Here is a 21,594-nt window from a genome sequence, read left to right on the forward strand (position 1 = left end):
GGGGAGGGGGGTGTCTGGGTACACTGGTAACTCTACAAATTCAATGTGTTAGTGGGAAACTGAAAACCAAAGCCCCAACTCCAAGCTCGGGAAGCAGGCATGCATGGGCGATGTGTGCAAATTAGTATGAAGACAAGAAAGAACAAAACTACAATTAAATGAAGTGCAACAAGCTGGCTGCTCTGAATGTACCCTTAGGCCTCTGCTCCACCAACAGCTACCAATTTTCTTTGTACAAAAAAAGTCAATTTGTTATTTTTTCCCCCAAAGCAAACTTTCTCAGTTTAACTTGTTATAAAATGAGTCATATAAAGAAACTTTATATGTGTGAGGTATATTCCACTTCTGTGAAAACATTACAAACCAAACATTTTTTTCTCAGTTTATTTAAGATGCTTTTGTTGCAAACTGAGCTAAGGAGAGAAAACCTCTTATGTGTGAAGTATTATGCAGTGTGTGTGAGAGAGATAATAACACCTTGTAATTCATTACAGCTGTGTTGTATTTACATAAAAGAAGGCTTAGCTGTGTAGGAATTTGCTGATTAATTTATTTTTAATGGGAGTGAAGTATACCTAGGACCAAAATAAACTTTACTGTGTGTATCTTGCTGCTCCTGGAATAGATGGAAAAAGTAATGGTAGATATTTTGGCACAAAGCTACATACATTAATTCATATTCAAAATACTCACTTAAACATTAACCCCCACTCCTGAACCCAGGACTGTCTTGTCATCCGGTAATGCCATGGGAGTACAATACTGTCAGCCAACCTTAGTGGAGGCCTGGGATGCACCGGTACAAAGCTGTCATGCATCAGATACACAGTTTACAGTCTAGAATTGTTGAAGTCTCACTTCTAAGCCATGGGACCATGTGGAGCCCAGGGGACCCTGACCTCAGCATGTTTAAATACTATTGGTTTTGTTATTGGCTACTCAAATATTGGTACCTCTCAGTGAATTGAGTGTCAAGTTCTAGATCCATATTAATATTCTGTGGCCCCAGAAAATGACGCATGGCTGTTGAGCTGCAAATGGAGGCAAAAGAGAAAGGAACCATGAGAGTGATATCTTGGCTGTCAGTGTACAGCTGCAGTCAACAGAGGACGGTAAGATACTGGTGACGTGGACTGGTTGTACACAGATGAGTGGCAGGAGGAACCAGCTGGGGAAAGACCAAGGGAAGAAGGCTTAGAGTCTAGGGAATGGTGGTGGGACAATGATGAGTGGTCAGAGGGAGACTAGTGGGAAGAGGAGGGGTTGGAAGCTGAAGAGGTAATAGGGCTTAGTGAGCAGGGAGGGTTTGTGGCAGAGAGAAGTCTAGAATCAGAGGCAGAGGCTGAAGCAAGAGGAGGGAGGAGGGAGGCAAAGATGGACCAAGCTGGTGAAGAGTCATAGGTGTCTCCCCCTCCTGCTGACAAGCTCCCCTCTTTTCTCCCAGAACCAGAAGAGGCACGAAAAGGGCAGAGGAAAGGTTGGCTGCCTGCAGGCGTAGTCTCTGATTGCTTGGGGAAATCCCTGGAGAGAAGGGGACTTAAGACGGCTGTGAGGAGGTGGGGACTTTTAGTCTCAGCAACTAATTTTCATTAATTTACTCCATAATTTTCATGGAGCAAGACCACTGGGAATGCCTGCTCTGCTCATTATTCCTGACACTCAACCAAGTCTGTAGAGATCATGTATTTGCTAACAACAACAATTTATATGTCACCCATCTGACAGTTGCCCCAGCCAAGAGAGTTAACTCCAACTTTGAACAGTGTGATTACTGATTGGTAGGCTCCTGTGACAATTGGGTTGCAAGAAACACTGCACAGATTGTTAATTTGCCTCACATATTTACAGTGGGCCCAACACAGCACACAGTCTGACAGTGAGCCATCTAATATTTGGAACCCTACAGCTACCAATAATTTTGGGGTTGACAGGGATAGGTCTTTCAGCCATCAAATGCCCGAGTAAACTGAAATGCTTCACAATTCTTCCTAAAGTTAATAATGAGGGAAATTGATAGATCTCACTAGGGAAGACATTCTACAAATGGGGAGCTGCCACCAAAAAGGCCCTCTCACGGGTAATCACTAACAGGGTCTCTTCTGCTAAGTATAGGAGCCAAGATGGCTGGTGTTGGGTCCCAAGCCATTTAGGGCTTTATCTGCTCATACTAATAATACCTTGAATTTGGCACGGTAGCTCACTGGTAGTCAGTGCACTGCTCTAAAGACAATGATTCCATTGGGCTGTCCCAACCTGCCAGCCACATTCTGCACTAACTGAAACCTCCATACAGTGGTACCTTGGGTTACAGACGCTTCAGGTTACAGACGCTTCAGGTTACAGACTCCACTAACCCAGAAATAGTAGCTCAGGTTAAGAACTTTGCTTCAGGATGAGAACAGAAATTTTGCAGTGGCGGCGCAGCGGCAGCAGGAGGCCCCATTAGCTAAAGTGGTGCTTCAGGTTAAGAACAGTTTCAGGTTAAGAACGGACCTCCAGAACGAATTAAGTTCTTAACCCGAGGTATCACTGTACTGTCTTCAAGGGTAGCCCCACATAGTGCACATTACAGTAGTCTGGGTGGGAGGTCACCAAAGCCTGGACCACTGAAGCAGGCTATCACAATCCAGGATTGGCCATAGCTGATGAACCAACCTAAGCTGGGCTAGCACTCCTAGCCACAGAAGCCACTTGAGACTCCTGTGACCTGTTGGAATCCAGAAGTAGTCATGGACTACAAACCTGTTCTTTCAGGGGGAGTGCAGTGCCTAATTCCCAGACCCACAGACCTCCTTGTCAGGATTCAGCCTGTTTATTGACCCCCATCCAGCCATCACAGCCTCTCCTGCTTGTCATGGAATGGGGGAGAGGAGAGAGAGAACTGCATGTCATCAGAATACTGATGGCACCAGGCTCCAAATCCCTGGGAGACAGTTCTCAACATTTTCATATACATAATGGACATAATGGACCCTTGCAGGACCCCACAGCTCAAAAGCCATGGGGCCAAGCAACAGTAGGCAGCAACTCAGCAGGTAGGAGTAAAACTACTATAATGTAGTGCTTCCAGTTTCCACCTCCCTGAGTCCCTCCAGAAGGTCACCATGGTCAATAATGTCAAAAGGTTCCTGAGTGGTCAAGAAGGGTCACAGTCCCCTTTTCTCCCAAGAAAGGTCATCAGTCAGGGCAACCAAGGCTGCATTGGTGGCAAAATCAGGCCTGAAAGTTGAATATATCTAGATAACCTATTTTCTCCAGGTGTACCTGCTTCTGTCAGCCACCACCCACTGGATCCAGAAGGGAATATTAGAGACAGGCTAGATCCAGGGAGGACCAGACTTTTGAGGCAAATGCATGTTGTCCTTCTCCCTTACCAAGAGTGCTTTAGCACAAGGCTCTGGTGGCCTGGGCAGGGGTTTGGGGTTGAAAAGGCTGGGCCCTTCATAACCAAGTGGGGGATTTGAACTTTAGTCTTTCCAGCTTGAGTCCAACACACTGACCGCAGGTGGTTCTGCAACACCTGGGGGCAAATCCTAGCATAGTCATGAATTTGCTTAGATATCTAGATAAGGCTCTATGATTTAATCTCATTAGAATAGAGGAGGAGGTTCACTGTGAAGGCATGTAAAATGGAGATCACGAAACAGCTGGCACATTAAGAGCGCTATATGCATCATACCTCCTCCTGTGCAAACAATTGCAATCTATAATTGAAAGGTGTCTGTTGCAACATGTCTTTGAAGCAAGCCTGTTCCATTTCCTACAGCAGTCAGTGGACAGTACATTCAACTGTGCTCCCATGTCTGTTCATTTTAGACGAATGTTTCCTTTTAAGTTTAGGGTTCCGATATGTGAATATGTAGTTATGTTTTTCCTCAAATGTTTATTGTTATTTAGAAGATTTCTATCCCACTGTTTGGCTACAAAAATGTTTTCTCTTGTGATAAAATAGCCTCAAAGCTTCCTGGAATGGGAATTGGTTGGGGGGAAAGTTGATGTTGCAATTACTACCGAGAAGGTAGTTGAAAAATAAATAGTCACTGCATGCTTGCCAAGATGACAGGCAGATACTAATTTCACACAGCAGCACTTTTCAAAATGAATCAGAGGGTGTGACTGAGTTTTTGTTTAGAAAGTTCCAGTAGAAAGGGCTTTATCATAACTGGAAACCATATCAATAGATTAATTTATTTGGGCGTTTTTGTACTTTTAATTTGATGGTGCTATACAGTCTTTCTGTGCATGGTTTCAACAACCCTGCAAAGTAGGCTATTGTAGGGATTTGATATAGGTCCAACGTTAGAAAAGACATCCCATGGAGTTAGCCACCATGTACTTCCTCCTAATTTTTAATCACAGAATTTTTATCATAGAATCATAGGGACCCCAAGGGTCATCTAGTCCAAACCCCTACAATGCAGGAATCATAGCTAAACTTGGTCAAGACCACCCCAAGCGGATCACTGCAGAGCAGTGACTGCAGGGCAGTAGATAATACTGCCTATTATTTCTAATTACTATTATTATCCTCATTAATACTGTTTTCGAATGTGCCACCAGGGCTGTAACTATACACACCCAGATGTTTGCAAAAATGTCTAACAACAATATGTTGTGAGCAGTGCGTGTCTCCTTCACGGCTGGGACTCTCTTCCTCTCATTAGGGATTTTGCAATATTTTAATATTGCAACTCACAACTGCATGCATATCTATTTATCTAGCATCAATTCAATGGGGAAGCTCCAAGCTGCTACATTGGTGTATGCTTGCTTGCTTGCTTGCTTGCTTGCTTTCTCTTTCTCTCTCTCTCTCTGCCTTCATCTCTTCTTATACCTGCGAGACTCACAAGCAAAGCCAGGATCTACTTACTCTCCAAGCCTGCTTCCATCAATTACTCAATTACCTTCATTAGGGCAGTGTTCTTAAACTTTGGGTCCTTGGCTATTGTTGGACCACAACTCTCATAACCTCCACCCAGTTTAGCCAGTAATGGTTGATGGGAGTTGTAGTCCCAACAACATCTGGGGACCTAAGGTTGTTGAACACTGGATAGGGGAAAATGGCCCTAGGAAGAAGACAGAGTTATTGCTATGCTCTCCCGCTGTACCTTCATCCCTGACACTGCTGTTGTGTTGAAGTGAGCAGGGGGCTGGATCTGACCTCTCCTCTTGCTAGCAGCATGGCAACAAAGCGCTCCACATCACCCTACCCTGCAGCCCTTCCTTCCTACTGCCTCTATCTCCCCTTGGGTGAAGAGCAAGGCTGATTCAGCTCACAAGCTTGGCCTCAAGCCAAGAGAAAAATGGAAGAAAGGGTTAAGTTCTCTGATCCAGCACCACAACCCCAACAATATTGCACCCCCCCCCATTACCACCACACTAGTGGGGCTATTATCATCATCATTATAGCAATGGAGGAATCTAATTATAGATCTCCAAATTTCATGTCTCGTTTGACCATGTGCTAGGTGGACTTGGAAGGCTTAGAAATTAAAATGATGTTTCCCCTAACAAAAGCCATCCTGACCAAAGTAGCACCTGGCAAACATGCCTCTAGATATGGCTTCCCTTTTTTAGGCTAGGTCACATCACCAGGACACCATTAGTAATTCTGCAGCTCCAGCCCCCTTTATGATGAGTACAGTGCCTGTGGTGGCAACAAAGGAGGAGAAAGAGGCAGAAGCTTGTGCTCAGAAGCAGTATTTAAATGTGATGGTCTTCCAAATTCATGTAGAAGAGGGCTATCAATAGCTACTAGTCATGATGGATCTGCTCTGCTTCCATAGCAATGCTTCTGTGTACCAGTTGCTGGAACCCACAGGAGGGGAGAGTGCTCTTCTGGTTGAATCCAGCTTGTGGGCTTCCCACAGGCATCTGCTGGGCCACTAGGAGAAGATGATGATGGATGAGATGGCCAATTGGCTTGATGCAGCAGGCTCATCTCATGTTCTTATTAAAATGAATGCAAACTGCTAAAGCAAATCAGTGTCTGGGGTCCAAAGAGCTTATTGAGTGAAGGGAAGAGACGTCAGCCCTGCCTCTCTGCTGCCCAGATTTCTACCCCCACTGAAACCATTGCATCACATCCCAGAGTGTGGTTGGCCTTTAGGAGTAGCTTTGGGGGAAAGCGGGACAAAGGACAAAGGAGGAAGCAGGAAAACAGAAAGCTTTGTAAGCCAAAGTACCCTTGGGTTACTCTAATTCCAGACGTCACCGTTGAAAAATGAACATTTCTACATGTGTAACAATCGGCAATCACACACAACCATATTTTTGTAATGCCCACAGTTCAGAAACATTGATAAAAATGCAATAGTTTTAAGTAGCTACATGTCAGTTCTAACTGTCAGCAGCAAGGATTAATTGCTGTTCTCGTATCCAAAGGCAATATGCTTTGCAAACCTTAAAATTAGGTTGTTATTATTAAGAAAATGTATCTGGAATATTAGTTAAGGACTAGAAAATACTTCAAATAGGTTTTATTCTCCAACTTGGTGCTGTCTGGATATTTTGAACTATAATTCACATTGTCTCTGACATTTAGCTATACTGGCTGGGGTTGATTGGAGATGTAGTCCAAAACGTCTGGAGGGTACCAAACTGGGGAAGGATGCAATAAACACACACACACACACACACACACACACACACACAAATAGAATTCTGCCATGGCTGATCCTTAGGAAATGATCCAGTCAAAAAAAGTATAGTAAAGTTCCATTTACTTCAATAGGAAATATACAAGCATACATTCAACTCTCTCATTGAAACCAATGCAACTTCACAGTGTATATTTTGCCCTTCCTTTTTTGTATTTGTATTTCTATTATTACTATTATTAAATTTTATATACCGCCCTGTACTTGTAGATCTCAGGGCAGTTCACAACATAAATGTTTGTTACTAAGTAAGGAGCACTGAATATCCTCGGTGGCAATGCTTGCTTTTATGGGCATTTTCATATAATGCATAATGTATGCTATTTATATATCAATATTATTAGCCCATGAGAACAGTATGATATAACAATGAACAAATATAAATTGATCAAGGCTGGCCCTACCATTAGGCAGAGAGAGGCAACTGCCTCAGGCAGAAGGTGCTGTAGAGTAGCAATGGCAGCCCTCTGGCTGTTTCTCTTAAGCCCACCAAATGTTTCCTCTTCTTAGCTGGAGGATGCCACTCATGGCCTCCACTGGGACCCCTAAACTGGCCTGCTGCCTCAGATACAGTGCAGGAGGCTATACCATTGTCAGTGTAGAAATAAGATTCAGTTGCCAGTTCAATGAGCTTCTGTACATTAAATGGGGAGCAGCACCATTTTGGCCTTTGCCTCAGGCAACAAAATGTCTTGGGCTGACCCTGAAAGTGATAGCAGAAGCTACTTATGCATCCCCACCACACCACATTATCAACATTGTTTAGACATATTAGTTGCTTGTTACCTAAAATGTATTCAAGAAGCTTACATTTTTTAAAATACACATAAATTCATAATATCATTTAAACGTCATCTCAAACCTTTTAATTTTCAAGCGAACACCTACAATTCCTTTTTTTAAAAACACCACACATGCAGCCCATAACAGCTGCAGGAAGCTTTAGCAGCACACTAGCACCAGAACAAAATTGACTCAGACCGTCAAAAGCCTAGTGGAAAAGCTAAGTCTTTACCTAATATCAAAAATATGTCAGTGAAGGAGCCAGACAGACCTCACTGGGAAGAGCATTCCAGAGACAAGGAGCCACAGCCAAAAAGGCCCTAACTCAACATCACCCTCCAAGTTTCCCTCAGAATAAGTTCCAGAGGAGAGCTTCAGATGAAATAACCTAGAAATAGTCAGAATGCTGACTAAACTTGTCCTAAATCTAAAAACCATGGTTATTAAAACATTGTGAAAAAATAAGTTTGCCTAATACTTTTCTGGTGCACTTCAAAGAAAATATGTGCTCTGGAGACCCTAAACAACCACTGCCCTGCCCTGAATTACAGCAATTTGCAGAATTTATTGCACAGGTGTGCACCCATTAACACCAAAAGAAAAAAAGAATACTAATGTACACTAAAGAATGCACTACAATCTTCCTTCCTATTTCGAGGCCTGGCTCAGTGTTACTACATTCTTTTTTCATTTGTGTATAGTTATTATAGTCACATAAATCCACACTGACCTTAGAACAGGTCCCAGCATTCCTCTTTCCTCTTGAGGCATGAGAACTGCCTGAACAGGTTTCAGGGTTTTGACTGCAACAGAGAAATTTGTTCACGGTTAGTTAGGGCGGGAACTTATTTGAGTCTCACTGCTTGAGGAAGCATATCTAAAAGCAGCTACTGCAGAAAAGATGGGGAAATCCTTCTTGACATTTCCATGAGGAAGGCAACATCGAAACAGGCCCTGGACACCAAAATTTCCAGCAACTACTTCTTCCTTCAGCAGACAAACTGGAACAACCAGAGAAGTTTCCTTCTTCCTGGAAGGAATGGATGTTTAGAAGAGGCTGAGGAGGACAAAGGATACGGATCCTCAGGAGCTAGAGAGTCGTCGTGAGCTACGTTGTCAAAGAACCCAGCAAAAACCAAACAGCAAACAGGAGGACTCCTGACTGAAAAAGCAGCAGAATTTTTCTCAAGAGGGGCAACTCTGAGTACTATCATGTTTGGCTACCCAACAGCAGAGGCAATGAGCTGGCTCCACAGGGGCTATGGGAGCTCCCAAGGGACCACAGGGCAACTGAAAAGCCGTTTGGATGATCTGAAAAAGCCCTGGAGGGTGGAAATCACCCCTTCAATGCTACAGCATAGCGAGACGGCCAGGCTGGCTGTGGATGCCTTCCTGGAACAGGGAGAAGGTGGCTACCGGCAAGCCATTACTAAGGAAAAGGAGCTGCCATTTCTTTCCACGTTAGATATGGATTACATGAGCCAACATAGTCAAAGCATCACAGGGTCTCCAATTAAAAGACGAGAGGCAGGGCTGACGAGAGAAGACAGTGGTGACGGGGCTTCCCTCCTCTCTGGAGTCACATCTGGGACATACTTCCCATTTATGTCAGACATTGATCCCCCAGATCTGGAGCTCGGTTGGCCAGAGGTTCCCACAGTCTCATCATTTGGCCAAACAGAAGTCACTTTGTATTTCCAAAGGGACAAGACACACAATGTAAAGGAATTACTTCGGTCTCTGATAGGCAAGGCCAAGACAGTAAGTAGAGCATTTGATATATAATCCAAAAGGGGAAGATGGGGCTGATCATCGGGGTTCTGGTGTTGCACTGGAATTACCTGAAACTGTTCTTAACCTGAAGCACCACTTTAGCTAATGGGCCTCCTGCTGCTGCCATGCTGCCGGAGCACGATTTGTGTTCTCATCCTGAAGCAAAGTTCTTAACCCGAAGTACTATTTCTGGGTTAGCGGAGTCTGTAACCTGAAGCATATGTAACCTGAAGCGTATGTAACCTGAGGTACCACTGCAAGGCTAGTCCTACCATTAGGAAGAGTAAGTTGACTGCCTCAAGTGAGCAGTTCCCCCTCCTGTTCCCTCTGAGCCCCATTTCTGTACTTTTCTGTTGGCAAACAAAGCTGCATGTGCCCTACAGTCTGTCCCAGGTGTGGTGGTGGACACCATCCTGTTCCTAATATTGTAGTAAAATGCAGCTGCCTTCTGCATGTGGAGTAAGAGTGGGGTGCCCTTTTGTCCTTCATCTCTGGCAGAAAACTGTCTTTGGCCAGTCCTGGTAGTTTGCTCCCATTTTTATGATATCCTACTTAGAATTTTTGGGTTATAGCCAACACCACTGCTCTGCTCACGCAGCAGATTTCAACTTCCACATCTGAACTTCTCCCTCCTTTCATGTGCCCAGCAGTCTCCCACACAGCACCTCTACTCCAGATGGTTGGGATTTTGGTTTGGATTTGGACAGCATTGGATACAATTATTTATGTATTATGTCAACTCCGTGTGTGTTTATGTGTGTGTTAGTATTTTAGCCTTGTATGAGTTTTTTATCTGATGGGTTACATGACAGGCTTTGACGCTCGATTGCTCAGTATTGTAGTGGAAAGTATGTTATATTTAGCTATTGCAGAAGTGGCCAATCTATATTTTCAACACCATTATAAGAATTCTGGGGGAAGAATAATATTTTGCCGCACACCATTAGAAATTATTAGATGCACTTTTATTATTCTTTAGTATAAAGTCATCCTTGCAGCCTAGGAGCGAGAACTTCGCCATCATGGAGCAGATGGGTGTATGCATGGCCCAGGTATTACGTGCAAAACTCAAAATCAGAAGCAACATTAAACCGTAAATAATCTCTCCCAGCTTCTGAAAATGTTTTCCCTAAAGCATGAAACGGTAGAGAAAATGGTTATCATACAATCATTAAATTTGGTGTGGTCTCCAAGGACCAAATAAAATGGCTTCCCGGACCATACCTGGCCCTGCAGTCTCCTCTTGGTCATCCCTAAACTGTAGCCCAACAGAATCTCAAGACAGGAGAGTTCTTTGGGATGAGTCAGCCAAGAAATGTATGTGGAAAATGTTATAACACAGTCCATGTGGCTTTTCTAGGAGTTGAAAGAACAATGAATAGGATGCCAGGTTCCTGCTAGTTCCTTTTCTAGGATATTTCCTCAAAACATGCCTCCATGGTAGTTTTTCCTCTTCAGTGTAAAATGTTTGATGTTTATTCTCTCAAAGGAGTAATTCCAAAGTGTTTGTGCATGTGTGTGCTATGTCAAGATGTCTACAGGGCTTGCTCTGGTAACTGCTGAAAGTACTTAACAGAGCTTGCAACACATCTGTGAATAGATTTGTTTTCTAAATACATTTACATGTAGATCTGTTATTCATTTGAATAGAATTAATTTTCATTTAATCGTCTATGACATTCACGCCAAACACTACCACTTTAACAGTCATGGTTTCCCCCAAAGAATCCTAAAAACTGTTGTTTGTTAAAAGCACTGAGAGTTCTGAGGAGGCGCTACACAAATCACAACTCCCATGATTCTCTGGAGGAATATAACAATCCATACAGTCACAGCAGGTGCTGTAAGTCTCCAGTGTGGTTTGGCTTCACCCCCAAAGGCGCACTCCTCCATTGTCTCAGATGCCAACAATAATAAGAACCGACAAGAGCTGTGTGACTGTATTGCCTGAGGAAGAGGTGGCAAGGACACATGACGGGTGGCAGGATTAAGTGCACTCCCAGTTTGTACAAATACTTAGTGCTAATCGACATTTATGGTTGAGATCAGTTAATTCAGCTGCTTACTGGAATGTTGTAATATTGGTATCATTACAAAACCCCTACAGAAATAAGAGTGTGACACTGAAATTAAGCTCATTAGTTGGCAGGGCTGCCAGATCTATGGATGCTAAAGAACTGAATAGAAGAGAGGAAATGTCACTATCATTGTGGTGGGAAAGACACACCTTGAGAAATTAATATTTCTATTCAATTCTTATAGCAGCTTTGTATATCACAGATTAAGACTGTGCATGTGTTGTACACTTTTGCATTTGATGCAGCTGAGACAGGACAGTTCCGAGGGTCGCTTACAAACCCATGATTACAAATGCATGTATGCACATGCGCATACGCATGCACATATAATCCACATGTCACTTGTTCTAAGCCACTCATTCATTTTATTTGTATGCCATTTTTCCATACACAAAAACATGCTCAAAGCACTTACAACAAAGGAATGGGAAGGCATTTCAAACACTACAAAAACAATTTCAAAATAACATAGAAAAACAATAACATACAAGAAACACATTCCAAAACTGTAAATATAACTAAATGCAAAAAATATGTGAAGATCACTTGTGCTCTAGCTAGCTCAGCTGGTTAGAAAATGGTGCTGATAACATCAAGGCTGCAGGTTTTATCCCCATATGGGACAGCTGCATTACAGGGGGTTGGACTAGACTAGATGATCCTAGGGGTCCCTTCCAACTCTGCAATTCTAAGATTCTATGATACTTAAACAACATGCAGTAGCCAAAAGCAAATATAACAAGGGAGTTAGACAATGGGCCTTTTCAGCTCATACTCCTCCTTCACTGCTGTAACTCCTGTGTGCACGCTATCATTGAGCTATGGTCAATCTCCTAATATTTAACTCTATTAACTTAATATTTAATACTCATGGTGAAACAGAAATACTTCATATGTAAAGTATACTGTTGCCAGGTTAAGGCATTTTTAATTCCCTCAGGCACTGTATATAAAATGGATGGTTTCACTCTTATGGTAAAAGATGTTATATTTGAAACACTGTAATTGAGACTTCCATTATCCTTCCTGAATTTGTTTTAAAGTTGTGGTTAATTTGTGGGGTGGTTTTTATTTATGGAGTTGTTGTTGGCTCCACCCCCACCCTGGTATTTCATTAAGTAATTGCATTTTATTGTAATTTACTATTAGGAACCAGTCTGGGATATATTTGCATGAAAGGCAGCATACAAATACTTTAGATTAATCCATCTATTTGATATGAGAAGAACTTCAAAGTACAGGATTCCCTTCAGGTCCTGGCCTGCCAAACTGAGTTATGAAACTCCCTCCACAATTAAGCCTTGGGGCATTTCCAGATTGCCACCATTTTGTGGGCGGGATTCAATTGCATACTGACAAATTCAGATTGCACACCAAACCCGCTTGCAAAACAAACAAGCCCTGAACTTTCTGCTATAAGGAGTGTTGAGGAAATGCACTGAAAACTGTAGAGAAACAATTGCTTAATGTGGCTGCTATGTGGCTGCATTGTATACTGCTATGTGTTGGGGTACCAGAGTTTTGTGGGTGCAAGGCAGCCATAATTCTTATAATAAATAAAAGTTAGAATCAAGATTTGATTAAACTGTGCCAAACATGGAAATTCCTGGGTGTGGCTTCCAACTCTACAATTCTTATTCTGTGATTCTAATGGAGCCAAGATAGCAGTAATGCTGGTTAGTAGATAAGGTGATCTGGGAACAGAAATATGACCTGTTGTGATGGGGATGACCTCTACCTGAAGCACCAGGCTTGTAGCTCCTGGCCTAGCATTACACCTGGCTATTCAGGCAGCTGCTGTGGCTAGGAGTGCCTTTGCTCAAGCTGAGAAGGCAGATCTAGCCACAGTGACACATGCCTCAGTCATATCACCACAATGTGTTCTACATGGGGCTTCCCTTGAAGTGTGTCTGGAAATTACACTTAGTCAAAATGCTTTCTAATGCTCACTGTCTGGATAATACATAAATCCCAGGATTATCTGAAAGACTGGTGCTGCAGTGGTATTTTATTGCAAACAACAACACTGCTAAGTCAAATTTAGAAAGAAAGAAAAAAACCCCACCATGAATGAACAGCAGAGAGAACACTAAGATGTACCTATTTGTCAGCGGTATTGCATAGGCTCTCCATAAAAAGTGAGTGACCAAAGGACCGATATTCCATACAAAAGATGTAGTGTGGGAGCAGCCTAGGACAGAGGGCCAGAATAATCTCACTTTGTCTGTCTCACTTTATCTGCAAAGTTCTCTTGCTCTTCCATTTTCCCAAAGCAAACTAAATCACTTAGATACTGGAACTCATTGCTATGTTTTGAAAATAATTTTTAATAGTACAGATCTACTGCTGGTATTTTTTAACATGTCTCCTATCACTTTCACCCTCATCTGTGCAGGTGATTGCGATTATGATGGATCTCTTCACAGATATGGAGATCCTCAGTGACCTGATGGAGGCATCAAGCAGACGGCGTGTTCCGGTTTACCTGATCCTTGATGAAAAGAACTTGAGGCACTTTGCAGAAATGTGCAATAAAATGGAACTCACTATGGATGACTTCCCAGTACGTTTCTAGTTAGTTTTGCTAGTATAGTGCTACTAAGTTAAAACAACCTGTGAGAAAATATATGGACATTAAAGGGGGAAAACAGTTATATGCCTGTCATTATAGTGCTGTGAGAGGGGTGGGGGCTAGAGACCTCTAACAATTCTTAGCATCCTCACCAGACCTAAACCTCAGGTTTTTTTGGAAGACATAACAGTTAAACTTGTATAACACCAATATCACTTTGCAGTTTTGCTATACTGTCATTTAAAAAAGAAAATTGAATTTTGATCCCTGCCTCCTTCACAATGTAGGTGAAGAAGTACAATGTGTTGCTGAATGTTTGTTCAGCTGGATGACAGACAGAAAAGCAAACAGGACAAGTACAGCCTTTAAAGCAGAGGTTGTGCTTTGGCAGAGGAGGCTTCACATGTCATTTCTACCACTCAGGAGCAGCTGAACACTCCAAGAGCAGAGACAGTGGCAATTATCAGGGCTAAGTCACAAAGGCACATACCATGCATCAGGCTCAGTGACACACTGTGAGGTCTTCACCCAAATATTTCCATCCATCCATTTTGGGTGAAACCAGATAGGATGGCAACAGAAACATTTGTTTATATGCCTTGATCACATATAAAGACGGATTTATGGAAAGCTCGTGCTTGAAGCACATGGGGCCAGAGAGTGAATCACACACACACACACACACACATATCCCTTTTCTTCCATCTATGCTCATTTCTGGTATGGTAACTCAACTGAAAAGAAAACTGCCCAAGGGAGCAATACAATTGAAAATATTTTAAATACAATTGGGGCAAACATGAATTTAAACTTATGGGCCTGCTGGTGTCATGTCTAATTGTGCCCTTTGTCTTCTGAAACTATGTTCTTCTTCAAAGCACTTTCTTCAGGAATTAAAATACAAGTTCTGCCTTGGTGGATCAGACCAAGTTCATCCAGTTCAACAGCATTCTATTTCCATTTTCTAATAATCAAATAACCTGCTTGTCTACATTATTTAACCTATACTATATTTGTCAATATGAGCCGGATCCATCACTCTTAATAACCATTCTGTATCATAGAGGTTTTTCTTTTCTGCCACTTTTGGGTTACTGCAATTTTGGCTGTTCGAACGTATTGTACATTTATTGATAAAGAGTTATGTCTACAGCTACTATAGTTTTCAAATATCTAAACAGGATTTGAAAGGAGTCAAATGATAGAGGCCCCACAACCGGTTTCCAGTATTTTATAATTTTAGAGTATTTTGCCTCAAAACCTGAGGCAAAACAGCTCCTGGTCTTTCATATCTGCAGCAGTTATTATATTTTGAGATATATATTTAAACTGCAACTATGCATCCCCACCTGGGATTAAGCCCCAATGAACTCACTGAGCCCTACTTCCAAGTTGATATTTACTGTATATAATTGTGCTGTTAATCTTCATGGGGTAAGGAAACATGTGCATGGGATTTTTTAAAGAAACATTCCCTTAAATCCAAACACACTGTTGATGTAGATATATATATTGCAATCGCAAATTCCAAGTTTCATATTAATCTATACACATTGCATACATATTTAAGCTCAGCACAGAAAAGACGGGACATTTGTCTTTGCTCCCTTTGATCTCTACTGTGCCTTGTTCCCATTTCAGAATATGCGCATACGCTGTGTGAGTGGAGACACATACTACAGCAAAGCTGGCAAGAAGCTTACAGGACAAGCACTTGAGAAATTTGTGTTGATAGATGGCGAAGAAGTCCTTGCAGGGACCTACAGGTGAGATATCATGAACAATACATGTAAGATATGCCACCTCTTTCTTTAGGACCAGTGCTATTTTAGGCCCTGTGAATAGGATTGATATGCTTGCTACTTCGTTCATGCAATTTGGCAGTGGGGTATATGAGAACCAAAACACAGCCAATCCTTTGAAATTCACACTTCTCAGAATTTTGCAGGGCAGTTCTTCCACAGAAATAGATTGTGTTGAGAGTATGACTGACCCAGACATTGTGGTTGAACATGGATCTCCCTAATCTTCTTCCAAGTAAACAGAGATAATGTGACACTGACACAAACATTTATATAAAAGAGATAAGTTTCACAAGTTGACTGTCCACTCACTGATCTTGTCCCTTTCCTTGCTGATGCCATAGCATCTGTATTTCATCATCAGTAAGTTCCAGTTACAGATAGGTAGCCGTGTTGGTCTGCCATAGTCAAAACAAAAAAAATTCCTTCCAGTAGCACCTTAAAGACCAACTAAGTTAGTTCTTGGTATGAGCTTTCGTGTGCATGCACACTTCTTCAGATACACTGAAGAAGTGTATCTGAAGAAGTGTGCATGCACACGAAAGCTCATACCAAGAACTAACTTAGTTGGTCTTTAAGGTGCTACTGGAAGGATTTTTTTTTGTTTTCATCATCAGTAAGTGCACCTTCCTTTTTATCTGCATGCCTCAATTACCCTGCCACACATGCCAATCCCTTGGCTTTGCCTTCAGGAGGAAACAGCCCTGTCTTGTTTTAACTGCAGCTTCCTTGACTGATACAACTCACTCCTTTCCACCCAGACAGATTCATCAACACTTTAATAGCTGCCTTTCCCTTGCCCTCTCATTTTAACTTACAGGAAGCCTGGGAACCCAGTGGAATGTTCCCATATCATGAAGCCATCTCAAAGAACTACAATGCATGCATTCCAAAATGGCAATTTTTTTCTTAATGGCATTTAATAGGAAGGGATACTTGGGTGTGGAAGTTTATAATAACTTGGCAGTCAGACTTGTTAATTGTCAAGGGCATTTAGGAACAGGGTAACTTATTGCACCAGCACAAGGCACCATTGATGCAGTATTAAAACCCCACCCACTGGATTCTTGTGTTGCTGGGATTAGTTGCACTTCAACTATTCTACTCAGAATCCATTTACCCATTTCCAATTTCAAATAAACCAGACAAAATGGGACAAGTCTCCTGTACCTTTAATATTTATGTAGAAGAGGATGTTTTAGCAATTGCAGCTTGTCATTCAGAGCTGAAAACCTACAACTCCTGAAATCCCTTCTTCTACATCATTATTAAGGGTCCAGAAGTTCCACCCTCCGATGCCACTCTTTTGGGGCTCTTGGTTCACTAACCCTCCTCCTTGCATTTCAATGATCCCCAGTTAGAAGAGGGAGCAACTGATGCTACTAATCTATTCCTGCCTCGCATCAGGTCCTGGATCCACTACCCCATGGGTAGGCAAACTAAGGCCCGGGTGCCAGATCCGGCCCAACTGTCTTCTAAATCCGGTCCAGGAATCAGCGTGTTTTTACATGAGTAGACTGTATGCTTTTATTTAAAACACATCTCTGGGTTATTTGTGGGGCATAGGAATTTGTTCATCCACCCCTCCAAAAAATAGTCCAATCCCCCCACCACAAGGTCTGAGGGACAGTGGACCAGCCCCCTGCTAAAAAAGTTTGCTGACCCCTGTACTAGCCCCTCACCCCAACAATACTTGTGGGATTATTCACATGTTGTCCTTCCCTTGTTTGCCCACAATGCCAGGCCAGTGGGAAATCTCTAAAGAAACGGTTTCTTTATAAAAAGTTCTGGAAAATGGCTAACAAAAAAATTAAAAATGCATAATACAACAGTAAATAAGAACAAAAATAAGAACATGACAAAATAAACTGTAAATCACAGCAGAACACTGTTAACTAATTCAATTCAGCAGCAGGAAACAACCAACGGGAACAGTGAACCAAAAAACTCAAGAGTCCCAAACTCAGAATCTGAAAGATAATTAGAGCGGAGATGGAGTGAGCTTCTCTGACAGGGTGCTGCCATTGTAAGAATGCCATATCGTAAGCTGATGATTTCCACTGTAACCCCAATGGCACACAGACCTGGAGCAAACCTTTTGGAGGAAGATGGAGGTCAAGCCTCTCTAGACACCTTGTCCTCTAAACTAAATTTTAAACCAATATATATGGAGATTAGCTCCAGTAACACATCTTGAGCAGAAAGTGCTTTACACATGTTCAGGAACACCCATTACTTTCTCATATCCCCTTGCCTCAAGAGCTGGCCCTTAATATTGCAAAATAAAGTCCAGGGCTAAACCCTTGTAAAGGATTATTCCCATTCTGCAGCAAACACCCCATTTTTGCTTCGATTTCTATTTCTGAAGTCACCTCTGTAACATGTGCTGCCAACACAGCACCACCTGGAGTTGCCAAGTGGTAGGGCCAATGATATTTCCTTACACTGTAGACTGGGGAGCAAATCAAAGACAAATCTAGGGAATACTGGTGTGGATGGAATGGCCCGCAAGGTCTTTTTCTCTGACATACTGAATATATGACAACAACAAACAAACCTACCAGCTTTTCCCCCATATCTGTTACTAGGATCTTATAAGAACCATGAAATATAATAGCTTGGCATATTCAGGTAATAGCTTCAATTATTGCCCAACAAACCTAATGCTTGTGAACTCATCCTGAATCACTGCTCCTCAAACTGCTCCACCCATTATTTTCATGCACTGATATAATACTGATGTGTTCAGCTAACTATACTGTCCAATGCATTTCCATAGTATCCAAATAGATAACTATTTGAAATCAGAGTTATTTGGTATGTTGATGATTCACAGGGTCTCTGAATCCTTTCCTTTTCAGTTTTACGTGGCTGTGCAGTCACGTCCACACTGGTCTGGTGACACACTTCAAAGGAAAAATTGTTGAGGACTTTGACAGAGAGTTCCGATGCATATATGCCGAGTCTAGATCTGTGAACAAACTCAGCATCCCCAAAGCTGAAAAATCCACAACCTCTCCCCACAGATTGTTGCAGAAACTTGAGCCAGTTTCTAAGCGTATTCAAATGAATGAGAGCGAGACCACAAGCCCCTCAACTAGCCTCTCAAATTCAAGTGTAGTAAGCATAAGGAGATCACCATATCTAGACCTGACAACTTCTAATGCACACTGTGAAATTAAAGAATGGACTCCCGGTGAAACAAGAATGAATGTTTCAGGCTTCCTGGGACTTAATGACTTGAAATACCAGCCCAGGGAGCTGCTGGACTCTAGCTGCAGTGCATCAGCTAAATTAAATGATGCACCTAATCTACTAAGACTTAAGACATCTTTGCTGTCAACATCTTCACCAATACTAAGCAGCAACAACACAAGAAATGGGCACGATTTGAAGCTTCTGCCTGAGAGTATAGGAATGAAAGTCAACAAAAAGTTCCCCTATACTGTTCAAGCTATGGAAGATGTAAACAAAATACAGAAGGATGAAAAACCAGCAACTTATGGCTACAGCAGACTAGATCTCAGTAACAAGCCTACTAAATCAGTACATTTTGAGCCGAAGACCACGGATTCTAGTTCCTATTGCTCCTCTGATGATGTGCCAACGAAAAACAGCAGCAAAATACACAGGGATGAAAAAAGAATGACTCTTGGTCACAGTAAATTGGATCTCATTACCAACTATAACAAGTCAAAACCAAAGCTAGTTCACAGTCGATTTGAGATGTAATTTTGTATTATCATTTTAGCAAAAACATATGACCTGATTCAAATGGTTAATTATATCTGTAATAATACAAAAATATGGAAGTCCCAAATCTCCCATTCATAGTTGGGTGTATCAGACTTAGTTTTAAAAAACAAAAAACCTGAATAGTCTTATAAAGGAGCCAGAAATATAAACCCATAGCTATGTGACAGCTATAGGACGAACTCTTGATATTGTAGGGTGATAGAATTAATGTATTTTTCGCTCTATAAGACGCACCAGACCACAAGACGCACCTAGTTTTTGGAGGAGGAAAACAAGAAAAAAATATTCTGAATCTCAGAAGCCAGAACAGCAAGAGGGATCGCTGCGTAGTGAAAGCAGAAATCCCTCTTGCTGTTCTGGCTTCTGGGATAGCTGCGCAGCCTGCATTCGCTCCATAAGACGCACACACATTTCCACATACTTTTAGGAGGGGAAAAGTGAGTCTTATAGAGCAAAAAATACGGTAATATAAAGGATGGCATATTCTGAAAGCTGGAAAAATGGTTAATCTGCACCATTGCATAAGTAATGACTCCTGAAATAATGGGTGGGGTTGACTAAATCTCTCATTTGTAGAAGTTAAGAGTATTGAATCATGACTAGGAAGTCTCTTTGGTGTGATTCATTGGGGATCTTGAACCAACTGCTATCTCTCAGCAAAATGTAGGGTTGATGTAAGAGTAAGTGAGGGAGTAGAGTGGACCTGTATGTCATCCCAAGCTCAGTGGAGAAAAACAGTATAAAAATGTAATCAACCCATAAAAAAGTAACATGAGGCACACAAACCACCCACTTTAAAATACTGGTAGAGAGACTTCAGTGCAGCTTGTTAGTGGAATCAGAAAAACTCTCTAGTCAGAGCCGCGAGAAATCATTGCTACCAAGGGGAAGAGTTCACAGAGGTAAAAGTTGTAAAGATCAGCAGAAGCCAAATTAAAAGCTATGCTCCCACCTACTCCGAGTTGTTACTTGCCCACTTCTCTTTCCTTCTCCCCCAGAAATGTCAGTCAGGGCTGACCCATGCATGAGGCAAGGTGATCAGGCAGCAGGATCCACAGGCGCAGAATATCTGGCCTCCAATTAATGCATTGCCCGCTGCCGCCGCCACAGTAGGAGCAACAGCTACGGTGCACTCTGTGGAGGCTGGAACTACTACCTCTGCAACACCTTCTTGGTAAATAGAAGGTGTTCCTGGTCTCCTCCCACTCATTTCCAATATAGGTCTTTATTCCCCCTTGTTCCCAATGTAGATCTTCACTCAGCCATTCTTCCACGGTGGCAAGGAGGCACCATTTTGAGGTTTGCCTCAAGTGCCAAAATGTTTTGGGCCAGCCCTGCATAAAACTATTAATTCTAACGGAGGAAGCAGCAGATAATATGAAAAATGCTTAGTGGTAGGGGGATTAGTCATATGAAATTATGCAAAGCTACTGTATAAATCCCAGTGCCTTGTCAGTCATAGGTTTTGCTCCTGTAAAAATAAATAAATCTGCTCTTGCAGGAAGAAAACACCGAGAATACATTGGTTTGCTTTGATTGTATCTCTGAAAACTAGCCTGTGAACCCTGTGATGAAAGATAGCATGGGAAGGGCTATAATTATGGACTCTTTGTGTTTAATAAACACTTTTGTGTTGCACAAGTTAGGCCTCTGAGTACTGAGCACTGGTGTCACATATACAAGAAGCCTTTCCAAAGTTTGATGCAGATGCCTGGAAATGTCCTGAACAGCAGCCTATACAACCTGAATTCTGAATTCCTTGAGACTGTGCTGTGTGTGTGTGTTTAATTACATGAACACATGTTGTATTTATCCCAAATAGGTGGTCAACCAGATTTTAATAAAGGGTTTACACAATCCTCATTCCACCTGAGTCAATGGAACAGAATTAGGTCACAGTCCAAAGTTACGTACTTGGAAGTTCCACTGATTTCAGTGGGAGGATTAATTGCATGCTTACCAATCTGAAATCAGTGACACACATTTAGCTTTGACTAACTTGAACCCTTACTTAGTAGAGAGAAGCAGGCTGTCACCACTGATGCCTGTTATTTCTCAAAATCAAGACTGGATGTGCTGCTTGAGAGCTGCACTAGTTTAGCAAAGTTTTCTGGGCTTGATGGGAGAGATTTTTGGGAGGGTGCAACAGCAGAGGAGTGGAGTAGCCATGA

General features: G+C 42.1%; 1 protein-coding gene and 1 long non-coding RNA gene across 5 annotated transcripts in view; one reads left to right on the plus strand and one right to left on the minus strand.

The window, feature by feature from the left end:
- The window catches only part of LOC309371632, a 55,014-nt gene that overhangs the window by 31,339 nt on the left and 2,081 nt on the right, over window positions 1-21,594 (minus strand). For 2 of the 3 annotated variants that reach the window (XR_014169226.1, XR_014169227.1), the window contains exon 3: window positions 8,173-8,245. This is a non-coding gene — a long non-coding RNA (uncharacterized lncRNA). Of the gene's footprint in view, window positions 1-6,705; window positions 8,246-21,594 lie in introns of those variants that run through there. The other variant, XR_014169228.1, reaches the window with a different exon arrangement.
- FAM83C (family with sequence similarity 83 member C) lies at window positions 8,265-21,064 on the plus strand. 2 transcript variants are annotated; one of them, XR_014169223.1, is made up of 5 exons: window positions 8,265-9,203; window positions 13,689-13,856; window positions 15,507-15,631; window positions 18,529-19,618; window positions 19,876-21,064. XR_014169223.1 is itself a non-coding variant. In XM_081914424.1 (4 exons), the coding sequence occupies exons 1-4, from the start codon at window positions 8,655-8,657 to the stop codon at window positions 19,397-19,399; spliced, it is 1,713 nt and encodes a 570-aa protein (XP_081770550.1). In that variant the 5' UTR covers window positions 8,265-8,654; the 3' UTR covers window positions 19,400-19,705. The 2 variants fall into 2 exon arrangements, 1 of the variants encoding a protein (XP_081770550.1); XM_081914424.1 differs by lacking the exon at window positions 19,876-21,064 and having other exon boundaries at window positions 18,529-19,705.

Source organism: Podarcis melisellensis, assembly GCF_964234715.1.
Source record: "Podarcis melisellensis genome assembly, chromosome: 6".
Taxonomy (NCBI): Eukaryota; Metazoa; Chordata; class Lepidosauria; order Squamata; family Lacertidae; genus Podarcis; species Podarcis melisellensis.